The sequence below is a fragment of the Tachypleus tridentatus genome, chromosome 6 (assembly GCF_004210375.1).
Source record: "Tachypleus tridentatus isolate NWPU-2018 chromosome 6, ASM421037v1, whole genome shotgun sequence".
Taxonomy (NCBI): Eukaryota; Metazoa; Arthropoda; class Merostomata; order Xiphosura; family Limulidae; genus Tachypleus; species Tachypleus tridentatus.
Window position 1 is genome coordinate 60,350,240 of NC_134830.1, and position 18,731 is coordinate 60,368,970.

Genomic DNA, 18,731 nt, shown 5'->3' on the forward strand with positions numbered 1-18,731 from the left:
TGACTTGGGATGGGCAGAAAAATTGTAAAAGAAAAGTTATAAGTGCACTCTTTACAGGTGAAACTCAAACTTGGAGAAATGTAAGCTTGAACTTTTTTCTTCATGAATTACACTAAATAAATGTTACAGGGTGACAAAATATCTATTATAAAATTATTTATAGTACAAAATTGTTAAAATATGATAAAATTTTTGTTTGTTTTTCCTTAAAGTTTTGAGTTTTATATGCAGGTTTGTGCTCAACACCTAAACAGTACTCACTGGTTTGGATACAGTTTCTTTCATCTCTTCATCTTCCTCACAGTACAGTAATTGCCATAAATGTTATTAACCACCCCTCTTCATTTTAAGTAAAGGATGTTATGTTATTTTGATTTCAACTTTGTCTCTATCATTTCACTTGTAACAAGTCACTACACCTGTTCTTTTGCTTGTTGAATTTGCAGATCTCTTGATTCTGCAGACGTGAGATGATTGTAAACTATGTTACCCTCGAATTACCACAACCTTTTGTGTATCACCTTGCCTAAAAGTTTTGTAAACTTAAATACACCAAGTCTGCAAATTTTCCATCATCTGAATAACACGCAACATCCTTGAGAAAAAATTTAAATTAATTAGTAACAGAGTGTTCAGTGAATCCTTTATGATCCACACTTGTGTATTATTATACTTATATTGGATTAACATGTTCCAATATCTATTTTATGCAACTCTAATTGGCATGCAATAAAATATAATACTCTACATATATAGGGTATATTGAGACTGATTCATCATGTATTTCAGTGTACAGTTGTGTTTAGTCTCTGATTAACATGTAGTAGGATAAATTAGCTTAAAGTGTATTGTAGTGTTCAGACTTTTAATTAGCACATACTAGGTATATTTTCTTTATGTTATAATTAACATTCACTAGAATACATTATTCTGTTGAGAGTGTAATTAATGTATAGTGTGATATAGTACAAAGATTAACATGGACTGGGGTAAATTATTATATTAACACAGTTCTTAACATGTACAAATATATATATATATATATATATATATATATATATATACACACACACACACCACAATTAATGTGAAATATGATTTATTATTATGTTGTACCAGTGTTCATTACTTTCTGTGTTGTTATGCTATATTATTATTTTTTTATCTCCATCTTCCTTGCTGCAGGTTGTGACAGACATTTACTAGGTCTTTACATGATGTCAATAGAAGAAGGTTTCCATACTCCTGATATTTTCACTGACCCTTCTTGGACCAAAAGGTGATTCACTACTTACCTTATACATGTGGAACCTTTTCAGTTATTTTCCTATGAGAAGATATTAAAATGTCTAAACTTGTTTTCTCTTGAGAGGAGAAGGGTCAGAGGAGATATTATTAAAGTGTTCAAGGTTATTAAAAGTGTTGATAATATAGATCCACCAAACTTTTTTGTCTTTAGTAGTGAAAACAACAGGACAAGGGGACATAAGTTCAAATTTTGGCAGCATAGGACTCATCTGCAGTTTAGATAGTATTACTTTTCAAACAGGGTGGTTGACTTTTGAAGTGAGCTGCCCTCAAGTGTGGTTGTGACAGAAAATTTAATTGAGTTCACGAAAAGAGTGGATGAATACATGAAAAGTAAAGGGTGGTTATAGTTGGGGTGTTGGAAGGGACATTCTCAATGTGCTAATAAGCTCTTCTCTTTATCCTGTTAAAATTTTATGAATATGGTCTTTGTTATAAAATGTGTGGTCATTCATATTTTTGCCACATTATGAACCTGAAATATTGATCAGTTTATCTTATCTACATAGGCTTCAAAGAGTTATTTAGTCAAGTAACTGAAATGTTTGTCAACCCTTTAATACTACTGCAAGTTTGTAAATTTATGATTTCAAATCTGCTGTGCTAACATAATAATTGTTGTGAAAATGTTTGATATCTTTTCCTTTAAATAATCATGAAGAACATAAAAGTCATCCCAGGCTTTTAGTGTGTGTGTGTGTCAATGTACAGCATACTTATTGTATGGTGAACAAAACAATTGGTTTAGTTACTTTTATATTTTATGATTCTGTTTTCATTTTTTTTTTAGCACAAATGTTTAAACTGCCTTACATTTCTAACTTGAAAGTGAAAATTAAAATTAATAATACTGTGGTTATATATTTATTATAGTGGTGGGGAAGGAAATTTTATCTTGTCTACCAGCTGTGTTGGTTACACCCCAGTATGTGGCTGTGTGATGCCAATGCATGAAGATGGTTATGGTGTATTTTGTAGTATTGAAAACCACAGGTAAGAAATGTTTTAAAATTCAGTAAATGTGACTCCAAAATACATTTAAAGATGTTATACTTGTCACAGAATTACAGCTAATTGTGCAAAGTTCCATGTTTGAACATAGCTTAATACTTGTGTTCTTAATTTTATTATTAAGTATGGTATCATGTGGGGTATCAATGATGCTATATTTTTGGGGGACAAGGTCATTTCTTTGTTGCATTCTGAGTCATTGCCATCTTTATTCATGTTCCATTTGTCTTATACTATTGATACAGATTGGAGTTCTAGATTGATCAGTTCCACTGCAATCACTTGATTCTTCCCACTTTAATATGTATTCTTTGATCACAATTGGGTGATTCTGCAGGTCTGGGCATGCCCTTGTTGTTTTTATTTTTCATTTGTTAGTATGCTATCTGAGGTTTTTTCCACCACATGATTCAGTACCAGTTTCTTCCCTTGCCCTTCTAACTTTTTTTTTGTTATATATGTCTTTTTAACAGGTTCTCTGTGTTTTATCCAACTTGTTAAAAGATTTTACTAACACCACTACTTGGACAACTGGCTTTGGTTAGCTCCTTCCAAATGAGGATGATCATAACTTACTCATCGGTTTCTTACACATACAGCGCAAGTGGTTGGATTTTTCAGTTTGATATGTTTTTCCTATTACCTACCTAACATTCTCAGCTATTCAGGGAGTTTCTTTTTTTAATTGGGACCATCTGTTTTCCTCATTGAATGTGGAGCTTTCTGTTATCCATGCCAGTATGGTTCACTATGATATTTAAATCATTAGTGAATGTGACTTCTGCAGCAGTACTTCTCTCTTTAGATCTGCTAGGCTTCCATTGAATTCTCCTCTTAACTTTCCTCTTTTCATTTTCAACTATATGTGTTGGTGGTTAATCATATTCCAGAAGTCATCTAATTTGCTAGTTCCTTTCCCTCGTTCAGATTTGTTTCGTTTTCATGATGCTTATCTCCAAAATTGGGATAATGGTCTTACTATTTTAACACCCTGATACTTCCAACAGTCTGTTTTAGTTCTATTTCTTCGTCTTATCTGGATTTGACTAATCTTTAATTCCGACGATTTCATGGTGGTGGCATCACATGCCAAGGGAGCACTTGTTCTTGTTCTCTTTGTGGTAGACATTGGCTCTCCATTTTTTTTTTTTTACCTTTGTACACTTGACAGATGTCTCTTGGCATGTGCTTTTAAATTTTTGGCTACTCTGCCTCCTGTGAGGTACTCATCCATGGGAAACATTTCTCAATTCCAAGTTACCTATTTTAGTCTCTGGTTCATCAGCCACTCACTGTGGTTGCTGATATATTCAGACAGGATTAGATCCAATTTATAACTTTAGCTTTTACTCATTCCATCATTCTTATTCTCAAGTAGATTTCACACATCCATGTCCCTCTGGGTTAGATCTTTCTAACTGATCCTTTCCGGCCAACACAGATATGGCTTTCCTGTTTGTTTTGGGTAGATATGTTCTTTTTGTTCTGGATGGATTTTGTAATGTATATATTTGTTTTGGGTGAGTCTCCAATTTATTATGTTTCATATGTTAAGGTATTACTATTTCAAATAACTGGAAATTTGAATTTGGATCCAAAAGTTAATAAAATGTTAATATGTATTAAATTTATGTTATTTGCCAACAAGATTAATACACACAATTTCCTTTTCTAACACAAATATATTTTAATATACAAACATAAAGACAATACATTTTATGATAATAGCTATTATTAATTGTTATTACAAATAATGGTTCATATAAAAGAGTTTTACAAACTAATAAACTATACTAAATCTTCTTTCTGAACTAGAACTCAATATTTTATCAATGGTACAGGTCCACAACAAGCAAATTAATTCTAAGTTGGTACTGTCACACCCTGCTTAAGCTAGCTAGTTTGATTGGCCTAATGCCATTTATAAGCTGACTTTTACTGAAGGAGATAGTTAATATCTGTGTAGAAACACTGACATCCATATATGATTCACTGAAGTTGAATTGTTTGTAATGTTCAAAATCTGCAAATATTCGTGGTCCAGTTCTGTACTCATCCAATTAATAGACATCAATCACAGTTATAGCTTCTGAGGCCTACAACACACTGACTGTAGCTGTCCAATAATAATAATTATCTTCAATTACCATCTTTCGGCTTTCATATGAATCACACAAGACTCTAGAACGTAATCAAAATTCAAACATTCTAGTGGTTTTATAAAACAACTATTGTTAATTTTATCTCTCAAGAACCTTCTACAAATTTTGAGAATAAGTGAGACTTGCACAATACAGAGTCAACAATATATATCACTTAGTAAAAAGAAAACTATGGTGAAACAACTGTAGGTACTATACATATGTAAAAGCAGCTAGTTTGGGTTGAGAAAATCTTTTACAAGCCATTTTTACATATATATTTTTCTCTACAAGTGGGTTTTCTTGGCATCACTGAATTGTAGGTACTAAAATAAACATATAATAGTAAATCTGTTACTGTTGTTATAATCTATACTTTTGGGGCTGATGTAGAATATTATTTTCATCTTTTTCATTTCTTGCCTTCTTCCAGCTTTATTCACAGTCAAATCTGAATGACCTTTTCTGTCCCAACATGTTATGGATTGCTTCATTGCTTTCAAGGCTTCTTTCCATTGACTCCTTTTTCCATAGTTTCTTTTCATTGTTAGTGATTTCTTATTCTCTCCTCATTTACCCATTGAGCCATTGTGATTCAATTGGCCTTTTATTTCTTGTCTTCTTCCTTCCATAACCAGTTCCTGATGTCTTCACTCCATTGAAGCACCTTACCTTATATCTACATCTTAATTTTGTCTTCCATTGGAGGTACTTTGCAAGTAAAATACATTCATCTCTCATTATCTGCATTGGATAACTATTTCTTCCTTGTCACTGTACCATCTTCCACCTTTTGCAATACTTCACTTATTGGTAAGACTGTAAATGTTATATGGTTCTAAATGATTGAGTTTTGAATTGTAGTTGATTTAGCAATAGTACAAACTTCTGCTCTCTCATAGATATTGGTTTCCAATGGTCAAATTTTGGACACTGCACTAGCCATATATGGTCTGTTATGCCCCAACTACTCTACACATTGGGGCACATCCCTTATTTTACTCATATTTTGTTCACTGACAGGATTGAAATTGTAATATATTATGTATAGAATCACTGTCCAACTGCTTTCCCATTGGAACGTACTCCTCACAATTTTGTGCCAAAGTCTGCATACATCTTTCACATCTGGTACAGAAGTGTATAACACTTATTAGGATGTCCTTTGGACACTTTCAAAGGATGCTTTTACTTCCCCCCATGTAATGGTCCCTCCACCTATTCAGTGTGTGATTCTAGCTATGTACATGAACAGAAGTAAAGTATTTTGTGGGAGTTATAATTTTCCTACACTGAAAATGTGTTTCTGACAGGTGCTTACTTTCATTCACACTTCCCACCCTCCCTCCTCACTGACAACCAGTGGTTATGTTTCTGCCTAAATTTGAAGTGATAGTTCGGTAGAACAGCATAGGGTGAGTCACGTGGGTGTGTGGCACTACTACTGGTGAAGGTTTGTGACATGATAATTTGCATGTGAGAATAAGTTAAGCCATATAAATTGAGAGGCGCATAGGAGTGAAAGGTTTGTGGCATGATAAAAATGTTTTGCAAATAGAGGGTAGCACTGAACGAGAATAGCTAGGTATTAATGAAATACATTTTCAGAGTAGGAAAATTATACATATGTGTGTGTTTGTGTGTCAGAATATCTAAACAAACTGTTTTAAAACTGTATATGAATAGAATTCCTTTTAAAAAAAAGCATATAAGATGTTATTTGCATGCAAGTGTGTGAATACAAGTTACAAATACATCAGTATATTCAATAAAATGTGTGTTAACACAAGTTATGATTTCATCTATGCTAAGGTGTATAGTAAAAACCATTAAATTCACCAGTATTCATAATATGTTATTAATATGATTTACAAATACTTTAATGTTCACAAATCTTTGTTGGTGCAAAAACAAGACGTAATTATTAACAAAGTGGAAGTTACAGTCTTCCATGTTAAGAAAATGTTGACATTTTATTATATAATGAAATTCTTGCTAGATTATAGGTAGTTCCATTGTTTTAGTTATCATTTAACATTACACTAGTTATGATAATTAGGAAATAATTTTTTAAGTTTTGGTTTATTGTATGGTAAATGATTTATAAGCTAAATTGTACAGTACTTGGAAAGTGTATATGGTATTTTGTTGTTCAAAACATTATCACTACTCTGATTTTAATATAATTCCAGGATCACTGTTATTACAACTGCCTTCAAACACTCTGGTAAGACTGATCCTATTAAACTTTTCTACAGCCTTGAGAACTCCTTAGATGATCTACAACGTCTTATGAAAAAGACAGCAAAGTTGTAAAACGAGTGACTATATTGTTTATGTATTATTTTGGGTTGTCAGTAGATATTTTAATCAGAGCAGGTGTTTGAGATATACACATTTTTATTAAGTATATTTTGATATTCTTATGATCAGGCAATATTGGTTTCATATTGTATTTTATTATAATAATGTACTAATTTAGTTTCCATGAAAGCTTGGTTGCAAGAAAAAACTGTTTCCTGCATAAATTGTACAACAATTTACTTGTGCTTTGGGCTATTAACTATGGCTGCAATTAGAGTAAAATGTGCCTATGTTCTAAAGATTTTGAAGCCCTCTTCCTTCAAAATTTTATATTGATTCGTTGTCACTAATTATATTTACAGTTTATGACTTAGAGAGTTTTTTGCAATGTTAAACATGGTTAAACATGACCAAATATTCCTTTTTGTTATAAAAATTGAACAATAATTTTACTTGACCCACAGCCATGTTCCCTTTTTGTAATATGAAACCAGTCCATTTCTACAACTCATTTTCTCTGAACAACATGCAGAGGCAGAAATTTTGACAATTGAGAAGAAATAAGATAGAATTAATTAGATGTGACTTAAGAAATACCAAATATTAAAAGGTGAACCCTTTTATCTTTGCAGTTATTTTTCCTTGATTTTAATGCACATAGGAGTGGCAGTGTTTAACTGTATTTATAAACAAATATTTTCCAAGGTACAAGTGCACCAGGAGCTACGATGGATGGACAGAATGAGTTACAATAAGCTCAATATTAATAAACAAAAGGACTAGAAATGATGTATTCAGATATGAGAACCATCGAGCAGACTTTGATCAGATAGATCTTGGTGCAATGTTGGGGAAATTATGTACATGGTAGTTCTACTTAATTTGTTGAGCTTGGTTGTCAGAATTAGGTTCTGGTCCTAATTATCTGAAACAATGATTTGTATGATTGCAAGCCTACAAGGTGCTACAAATTTACATTTTTAAGAATTAATCTAACACTTTAGTGTATACACATCTTTTAAACATTCAGTTTTCTGTGTAAGTATTTAGACAAGATGTAGCATTTTACTAACATGTTTAGACTGATTTGCATAAAATAATGTTAGCATAAACATTCATACTTAACAGTGAGAATTATAGAACTAGAGGCACAATTATAGATTTAGACAAGGTAGAAGTCATCTTCAGCTAAGACAATTTTATTTTTCAAATTAGGTGGTTAGACTATGGAATAAGTTGTCTTCAGATGTTATGGAGGCAGTAGATATAAGTGAGTTTAAAATAAGGCTTGATAGATATATGAATGATAAATGTTGACTTTAAATGTTTTTTTAATTTAGTGGTTTTAGTTTGGCTTAGAGGATGGGACAACTGAGATGGACCAATAGGTCCCTTTCTGACCCTAAACTTTATGTTAAAGTTTCTCTGTATGATTGATTAAAAGTAGTTGAGATCTCCTACAAGACTACAACTCTTCATAATATAAATTGTGCAAATTATATAATTTTTACAGGTAGCAATTGATGGATTACAAATGGATTTACAGCCTTATCAGACAAAACATCAACATTTAACATTGGTAATGTTTGTTGAATACATTGAGTTATAACGTAAATTTAAATTGTCATGTTCTACCAAGTTATCATTCCATTTAAAGGAACATCTTAAATGTGTGATTAAAGGGCAACTGATCTCTTTGTTTTAATGGATTCATAAACAACATAAAAGTCATTGTGGTAAAACTGTATTGTTATAAACAGTGTAAGCCATATATTACCATAGTCAGTGCTTAATTTATAATTAAAAAAGTGCTTTATCTATCTGTGCTTTTGGGTGTTAGTTGGGAATTTTGAGTTTATACATTGTTCAAACTACTGTTCAGGATGAAACTTGAGGGAAGTAATGCAGTTGAATACATTGGTCAAATATTTGATAATTCAACTGAGGCAGTTCTTAGAATTAATTACATTTTTTCTGCCTTTAGATTTATAAAAATATCCAAAATCAGTTCAGAATTTTGGATATTGTAAAAACTAAGACGTTATTGTGTTGATAGCATAGGAAGCTTGAAACTGTATATAATGGACATTTGTTTTATCAGATCACCTGTGTTTTTCTAGAATATGCAATTAGCAAATAAAACTTAGACAAAGGATAGCAGTTCATATCATGCTGCATCCAACACCAATAAAGTCCACAGTTTAAATGTTTCTAAATAATAAAAACTTGGACTTTCTACTATATAATTAGAATTTCTAGTGCAGGACACATCATGACACTCAACTTTTTTGGCTTCAAATGTTCAACCTTCATAGGCTTAAGTATCATTGAAACTCCAATACAGTACATGGCATGTGAAAAAACGTTTGGATATAAAGGACAGCACTAAATGATAATAGCTGTTTATATGAGAGAAGGTCAGTATCTTTCCAAAATAAATATTCTATGTTGAAAAATTATAACATTAAGAGAAACTAGTAATTTTGGCAGGATATATAAAAAACTACTAAAGTTCATTAAAAACATTGCTTTTAATCTCTGAATTTTTTTCATATTTAACAAACCAAGTTTTTTTCTTTCTTGCATTATCATTCATTTATAGGACATTTTTTTAAATATTCTATGTCATATTGCGTAACTTTTACTTCTAATTAAAGACAGTTTTCATGATTATTCTTGTAGTTTGTTTCCAAGCAGTCCACCGACTTAATTTTTTAAAAATAATTATTTGTCTTTACGTGTAGTATTGAGATTTTATGAAAGGTTGTGAAAAAATATATATATATATATATAATTATTGGCAGAAGTATTCAGAAGAATGGACTGAAGTTTCAGTCTAAAAATAACAACTATATGTGTATATATTGGACATTTTTACTTTATTTCACTTCTATAAATGTATAAATGGTCAAATAAAGTGTTTGATTTTAAATATTTATTACTTGTAATATATAACGAGTGAAACTATGCCTATTCCATATCGTTCTAGAAGCTGATGGACAATATGAGGGGACGGTTCGTTTCTCCAAACATCACATTTGCTAACGTTTAAAGTACAAGTAAAACGTAACTTACATAAAATCTGTATCATTTCTTTAAACTACATGCTTGCTCTCCTGACCTGAAGTACATGGTATCCGAGAGGTCTGGACCCATACGAAAAATAGACAATTTATTCTTAATTTATTTAAAATTCAAATTGAGTGCCATTAACGGCCACACACACGCACGTCAGTTTTTGGTATATTGTATGTGTCATCAGGGCGTTTTCTTTCCTAAAATATTTCCAACTGACACTAGAAATGCGTTTATTTAATTTTAAGAATATGTCTAGTTTCCCTATGAGCCTAAACTTCTGAGACACATTATATATTGTATTTATGCTGTTCCATCTGATGTATCAGGCAGCTCTTGATGAAAAAAAAATTCTAATTACAACCGTGGGGGGACGTGTCTATTGAATATGAAAAAAAAAATGTACACGCGTAGCTATCATAAGGCACGTGCATGTGATGCCACTCGAACGAGTCGCATACTTGTCTCAACACAGATTTTTTTAGATTATGCAAAAAATTTAATTCCTAATATCGAGTCAGTACAATACATACTTATTTCAAGTGGATACTTATAACAAAAATATCAGAGTGGGCAATTGTAATTAACCTTCTAAAAGATTTGTAATATATGAGAAACTGGTGTAAAATAAAATTTAAATTATGCTTACGCTACAGTGGTACACAGTATCTTTGGATTAAGGAACGCACGTATAGTAGAATGAATACTGTTTAACCTGTTGACTGCCAACTATTTCAACTGCTACAATACAACTCTAATGCTTCTTCATTTTGTAACTTTTTTCGTGACGCCATTTGGATCTAAAGTGAAACAATTTGTAAGTAGGTCAAATGCATGTATGGTGCTGACATTGTTCAAATGTTGTTCTCTGCTTATCAGTAAAAGTGTTAGTAACCATACCAGCCGTTCTGAAATACATTGCTGTCATATCGTCCATGTACTTACGATATGTACTTGGCACCATATATTTTATTCCATACAGAGGTATTTGTATTGAACTTAGAGCAAAGGATTCCTATATAGTATCCTCGTCAGACTTAGCGGAAGGTCACTAAAAATTAGTAATCGGTATAGCATGCAAATTGTTCTTGCTCAGTTGTCTTCCTAACACAACATTCTGTTAAGCTACAATGTATGTAACGGATCCCTACATCTTGTAGCTCAAGTGTATTTCAGCAAAGCGAAGACATTTTATCAGTGTATTTGGATGCCTAACTGAGCGATTAATTTTCTGTTTTCATTTCCATCGTCCCCTACGTTTTGCATTTAAGTACCTCATATAACAACAAAGAAGGTGGAGGTGACATTGCCTGAGAAGATATCGACTCCACCTTCTTCGTTATCATCGTAGATATCAGTAGTATTTTGTTTGAATCTTCCTCAGTGTCAAGAATGATATCCAAATTGAAACCGTCGTTTGGAAGGTCACGTGTTTCTTCCAGTGGTTTCTCTGAAGAATAGAATTGAATTTGTGGTGAATATTGACTTCCGGAATAGTGGAAGTAGACAACTTCGTTCGTTTCTGCTTCAGAAATGATCTCATTATAATGGAAGACAATCTTGCATTAATCAGAGCACAGGAATTACTTACTTTAAAAGATCAAGTTTTTTAGGTTTAAGTTGAATATTTTTACAACCTGATTAGACAATATTGAGTTATAAAGCGGTCGGTAACTAGATAGGTGAAACTGCATTGTTATACGTGTTGATATATCGAATTGCATGACTCCCTGCGGTGGCGGAGTGTGGAACAAGACCACGTTTGCCACCTTGAGTATCGGTACGTGTGCATCTTTTCTTTTTCGTACCCAAAATCGACTTATGCATAACACCCTGTTTGATAACACTTGGTGTTGTCGCTTTGGAAGGTGACAGTTGCCGGTAATCGTCGTGGATTTTGAAAATTATTGCTCCTGCATCGGATAGAACTGCTTTACAGTTTTGTTTTGTGTTGTATCTTAAATAGAAAATGTATCGCACGAAACTGTTCCATTTCTTTGTTGTCACGGTCATCGCGTGAACCTCTGTCATTCAACATTTACATCATTTCTCCACGCCACTTTATTTCGTTGGTTGTTGTGTTAGAAATTGTACAGCACTGACAGAACTGTTGTGTAGCTTTGTGCTTAACACCAAACTATTGAAAATATAACGGAATAAATTTTATCTTATGTCCCAAGACTACAACTGGTTCATCCATTCTATTTTCGACAGATATTGTGTCCACGACATATTTGATTAACCTTCCAATGTGCTTTGAAAACACTATGCAGATATAAAAGATCGAAGATAGCTTCACAGTGGACTTACATTTTTGCACTTTAAACATGGATGTACGCTGAACACAATGATGTCAATGACACATATGTTCAATGATGCACTTGGAAATTTAGACTTCAGAAAGATTCTTATCGAGTTTCACACTTCCCCTTTTCTTATGTCACCATTGCTACTACCTAATCTATAAATTAATTGAGATGAACAGGATGAATGATATCACAAGCTTTACGTAAAATATCAATTGTTAATTTATGCATCTTACCGTTTATTTCTGTATCTCTCGAATTCAATGTCCTCTATTTCCATAATGTAAGGATTACCAAAGAACTCGTCGATACCGTAAATGATATGTAAATTTAAATTTTCGTTAACAATGGCTTCTCCACAACTGTAACATTCACACTGTCATTTTTTAGGTTCACCACAAATGTAACATGTATATCGTCATCTTTAGGGTCCTTCACAACTGTAACATTAACACTGCCATCTTTTGGATTCTTCACAACTGTAACATAGGGTGTTCGGAAAGTCACTGTGCACTTATATATTTATCAACAGACAAAACTGCACAGTGACTTTTCGAACACCCTGTATTAACACTGCCATCTTTTAGGTTCACCACAACTGTAACATGTACACTGTCATCTTTTGGGTTCTTTACAACTGTAACATTAACACTGCCATCTTTTGGGTTCTTTACAACTGTAACATTAACACTGCCATCTTTTGGGTTCTTCACAAGTGTAACATAAATACCGCCGTCTTTCGAGTTCTCCACAACTAAAATTTTACACCGTCATGTTTTTCAACATAATTTACTTTTTATAGTTTCCCTCTCCTTGTAATTGAATATTTGCCTTTTATTTACCTTGATATTTTAATTCCATCGTTTGTTTTGTTTGTTCCTGTTTTAATTTCACGCAAAGCTACGCGAGGGCTATCTGCGCTAGTCGTCCATAGTTTATTTAAAAACACGAAAGATGCAAGCATTTTCTATGGATAATTGATTTAATAATTTGTATACAAGTTCGCGAGAATCAAGCAAAGGTCGTTGAGGTCAGAAAACAAGTCGATAAATAGTGACTATAAAACACCTGCATTAACTAGTACCGATTTACGACAGTTTTTTAGAATGACTTTTACAGTAGTTTGGTTTTGTTTGGGAATTTCGCACAAAGCTACTCGAGGGCTATCTGTGCTAGCCGTCCCTAATTTAGCAGTGTAAGACTAGAGGGAAACTAGTCATACTCTTTACCAACGAGTGGGATTGACCGTCACATTATACACTCCCACGGCTGGGAGGGCGAGCATGTTTAGCGCGACGCGGGCGCGAACCCGCGACCCTCGGATTACGAGTCGCACGCCTTACGCGCTAGGCCATGCCGGGCCACTTTACAGTAGAGACATACGTATAAACTGACAGATAACGATATGTCACTGGGATGATTTATGATACATTCTTGTCAAGTTACATTGTTTCGGAAGTAAGACATAGAAATATTAGCACCACCATAACAGAATATCTGTTTATGTAAAAAAGCAAATTCAAGCTTTGCCTTTACCGATATCTCAGTGTGAAAAGAAAGTCGACCATATCTGGCATTCTTCCGAACAAGGAAAAGTGGATAAATATGTCGGAAGATTCAGGTCAACAAACAAGGGCAAGCCATTCTAAGCATACAAACACAAAGTAGGTGTGTATAAATGACGAAGTGCTCATTGAAGAAGCTAATTGGTGTAAGTGTCATTATCCAAATAGAGTAGGCCAGGTGGTTAAGGCACTCGACTCGTAATCCGAGGGTCGCGGGTCGAATCCCCATCACACCAAAGACGCTAGCCCTTTCAGCCGTGGGAGCGTTATAAAGTTACAGTCAATCCCACTATTCGTTGGTAAAAGAGTTGGCGGTGGGTGGTGATGACTAGTTACCTTCTATCTAGTCTTACACTGCTAAATTAGGGACGGCTAGCGCAGATAGCCCTCGTGTAGCTTTGTGCAAAGTTCAAAACAAACGAAACCAACCAAATGGTCAAAATGTTAAATTTTTTATTAAATACATTTAAAACAAATTGGAGGCGGTGGATGAAACCTAAAAGTATTCAAGAATATTAAGGTAATGCAATCCATGGGAACAACTTTAAAATATCTAATTAATTTTAAAAATTCAAATAAAAAAGGGACTTTCCATGTAACAAAGGAAAGTGTCAAATATTTCATAAAAATTTATATATACATACATAATAGATCGCATATCCTTCATCCCATCGAGGTTTTGTTTTGTGTAAATTCAATTTCTAACTGTGATTCAAAATATATTATTTACGCCTTTATTTGTACAATACTGAAGAAGTATATGTGGAAGAAAGAGAAAATTTGTAATTTAGAATAGATCCACATAAACATCGCATAAGAAACTCGTATTTAAGACCGGTACCACCCAGTGCATGTTTTTTAAACTGGATTGAGATATATAGATTATTAAAACATTCAATACCTTCTCCAGTAATAGTCAGTAGTAAATTATAGTTACTAGGTGGAGCTTGATACATAAAGTAATACTTCTCGACTGTTTTAAAGAAGTGTTTTATTGTACATGTTACGTATTGCGATTTCAAGTTCCCGGAAATTTTAATTTAGAAGTTAAATACATGTCGATATGTATCAAATTTACGATATTTGCCAACAAGATTGATACAGAGATTTTTCCTTCTTAACACAAATATATTTTAATATACACACGGTAATACAATTTAATATAACGGTTATTAGAAATAAAATGATTTATATACAAAAAACTTACAGACAATATTGACTCCTCTACCTGATCTGGAACTGATTATTTTACCGACGGTTCATGATGAACGAATTAATTATATGTTGATAGACGTGTACAAATCATTTAACGGAAAGCTAATTACCTCTATTCTTGACTTGCCTCACGCGTTTTACAAGAAAACTTTTCGCCGAGTAAGATATATAATGTCCTAGCAGAAATTCCAACGTTCGAAATTAATTATCTGAAGTTAAACAGTTTGTAATTTTCGAAATCTATAAACATTCCTGGTGAAATATTTGTAGTTTTGAGATATATAATAAACTAACTGTACCAAACCAACAATATATAAAACTGCCTTTGCGTGTCGGCTTATAAACTTTAAAGCGGGGTTCTCAAAAGTTCAGTTGGCAATAACACTGGCAATCACTAGTATTTTGCATACACACATAGTACAAATTTTTAAAAAATATGCAGGACTTTCACAATACAGATTTAATAACATAAGTTACATACATTTCTAAATATATATTAAAGTGAAACAAACACTGATATCAAAATAAATATATAAAAGTAAATATGTTACGTACAAGACATCAATTCCCAAGTTGAAAAGAATAATAGTAGAACAGGTACTTTAATTAAATTCTTTATTAGGTGTATAATCGTAAAACGCAAGTAGTTTTAAATAACTATAAATGTTTGAAGAATGAATAAAACAAGTTGTTGTACGAAATATATAAACATATATGTATTCCATTTTCTTCAATCTACCTTAGAACTAATGGGAAAGTACTGAGAGTGAAACATTTAAAACAAACACGATGCAGTATTCCTTGGGAAAATGTCGGAATGTTATTTATTATGGACAGAAAATCATATAATATACACTTAGTGCACTCGAGTTGCCATTAGAATATAGGTAGGTCACTGTTAGCATAACCTGTTCTGAGTATTGCATTGCAGTGAACCCTACGGAGATTTCATAAAGTGGTTGTGTAGGAATTGAGCAGTTAAAAGTCAACAGATGAACAAAACGGACGTAATTATTTAAATTTGGGTCTTAATATCACTCATCTATATAACGCTTTAAGACTTTAACAAATTACCGAACTGTTTTTATATCATTTTCACCGCTTAAGTCCACATGTTTTTTCTGTTACAACAGTCCTTGTTAGCGCTATTTGTATGTTCTGTAGTCAGCCTGGCATGGCCAAGCGTGTTAAGGCGTTCAACTCCTAATCCGAGGGTCGTGGGTTTAAATGCCAGACACACTAAACATTCTCGCCCTCCCAGCCGTGGGGGCGTTATAATGTGACGGTCAGTCCCGCTCTTCGTTGGTAAAAGAGTAGCTCAAGAATTGGCGGTGGGTGGTGATGACTAGCTGCCTACCCTCTAGTCTTACACTGCAAAATTAGGGACGGCTAGCGCAGATAGCCTTCGAGTAGCTTTGCGCAAAATTAAAAAAAGAAATGTTCTGTAGCTTGCACTCTGTTCTTCCTGGGTTGAAACAAAATATGATATATTATAATATAAGAACTACACTACATTGTCTTTTCAATATATGTTACTTTCTTACTTTTTATAATTATATATTGTTATCATAAAGATAGTTCTTTATTTTTAACTTTAAATAGAGAATTAGGACAGATCTAAATATTTTATAACGTGACCGAACCTCGTAAGATGTTATTGGTAGTGCGTGAAATTACCGTTAACATTGAGGCAATCTAACTGTTGAAACAATGTATTCTAACTGTTATGGTATGAAAACATTTTCTACGTTGGTGAAGCATAATTATAACTAATTATATTTGCCATAAGACATAAGAACTTGGCCTATTGTATTTTTAGCACAACAATCCTTATTTCGCCCTTTACAGTATTTCAAGAAGAGCAGTGTATAAAAGTATTTCAACCATACCGTGTCTGTAAAATCCATCGCCGGCGATGAGTTTCATTACAGAGCTTATCAGGTCGGTTGGGATACAACAGATGTAGTAGTGGTTGAAACACTATATAGATCATTTGTTACAATAACAATTGCTATGAAACTTTGTAGAATGAACGACAAATGCCTGTTGTGGAGACACAAGTGTAGAGGACGACGTTTCGAAAGTCTTTCATCATGAGTACTCTGCCTAAACATTCTATCAAAGAACAATTGCTATGATGCGAAAACATGTCATCGGTAGTGGATTTGACGAACACAGTGAGGTTGAAATAATGTTATACACTGTTCTTGTTGAAAAACCCTAAAGAACTCTATAAATACGGATTTTTGAAAGTGCAATTTACCTGATATTAATACTTTATGGCAAGTATGATAAATTAATGCATTATAACACTGAACACATAAGAACAGTACATGATTATTCATTACTAGGTGGATTTTTAGTTCTCTTTCTGGCTTGTTTTGATGAGAATTGAATATTAATCAAGAAACGACAAAAAAATGGAGAAACTGCGATTTCCTATATAAAATTAAAATACCCCGGCAAATAAATGATTGGATCAATTGAAGTATTGTTGGTATTTTAGTATGACTTTTTGTGTATGATCGATACGCTAATTGGAGCCCTGAAACCAATACCGAATCCGTAAACAATTAGAAGTTTAGATAGTTTTAAAAGTATATGGATTCCTTCAATGATTTTTAATTTAGAAATGTGAGTTATGTCCAAAAACTTTTATTTCAGACCTTATTTTGTGTATTCTACTAACTTGTTATTTCATACATTATTGTTTGTATTCTATTAATTTGTTATTTCAGACCTTATTATGTGTATTCTACTAACTTGTTATTTCAGACCATATTGTTTGTATTCCACTAACTTGTTATTTCAGACCTTATTGCTTGTATTATAAAATATTTAGCTCGAGCATGCATTAGAGGTTCAGGTCTGTAAGAAAAGATGTGATTTTGCGGTCTCTTCGACCTAGATGCCTGAAAATGCGTCATGTCTCTCGTGAGTGCGTGAATGCAGCTTCTATAAATGCAACAACATACCCAGGATCTTAGATAAGGTATAGCGGGAGGGGCAGTTACCTAGGGAACAGAAGAGATCCTTAGGCAGAGAATTCGTCCATTTTTTCTTATACAACCTTCTCCCTTCCATCATTTTTCTTTTTTTTTTTCCCCTACTTCGGCCATCTCTTATTCTCTTTCATCTTTTTACTTTTTTCCTTTCTGCCATCTTCTCTCCTTTCCCTAGTCCTTTTTCTTTTTTCCTCCAACTTCAACCGGAAGTAACTCTTCCATTTCCTCTCAAATCTAGTGTGTTTCCCTCATCCCTCTTTTATCTTCCTCTCCATTTCCTAATTCAAGAAGAACTACATTATCTGTCATAACTGAACGTTCTTTATTGAAATAAAGGACAAGTTTGCAGCGAAACAAAAGAATCACTTCACAGTATTTTTTAAACAAAGAAGGGAGTCGAAGTTCGTGAAACTTGTCCAGAGAGCCAAAAATGAGTGGCCTGAACATACCTGTAAACTCTCACTCATTTTAAACATAATTCAGGGTCTCACACCTGCCTGTCTTAAATATATAGTAGCCACATGTATGTATCGCATCGAGACATTAGTTCTTTGTTTGAATGATAACCAGTGAAATGAGTTATCACATACAATAAAGCTCTTGCCATTTCTTGTAAGTTTAATAAAGAAGATTAGTGAAAACGTTTTGGTATCTAGACGACTACCAATATCAAAACAGCCCCAGCTATTAAAATATCAAGGCGCTGTAATGTATAATACTAAGCTCAATCCAGAATGGACAAAGAAGTGTCCATACATCGTGCCTGAATTATCCAGTAATATATGTATATGTTAAAAACTA

At 33.1% G+C, this 18,731-nt stretch overlaps 1 protein-coding gene across 9 annotated transcripts in view; it reads left to right on the plus strand.

Annotated features, from left to right (window-relative positions):
- The window catches only part of CROT (Carnitine O-octanoyltransferase), a 65,274-nt gene extending 55,578 nt beyond the window's left edge, over positions 1 to 9,696 (plus strand). For 8 of the 9 annotated variants that reach the window (XM_076505076.1, XM_076505072.1, XM_076505078.1 and 5 more), the window contains 3 exons: positions 1,186 to 1,279; positions 2,182 to 2,301; positions 6,653 to 9,696. In XM_076505076.1, the coding sequence (XP_076361191.1) occupies positions 1,186 to 1,279; positions 2,182 to 2,301; positions 6,653 to 6,776 (338 nt within the window). In that variant the 3' untranslated portion in view covers positions 6,777 to 9,696. The remainder of the gene's footprint in view (positions 1 to 1,185; positions 1,280 to 2,181; positions 2,302 to 6,652) is intronic. The other variant, XR_013029091.1, reaches the window with a different exon arrangement.
- The last annotated feature ends 9,035 nt before the right edge of the window (positions 9,697 to 18,731 follow it).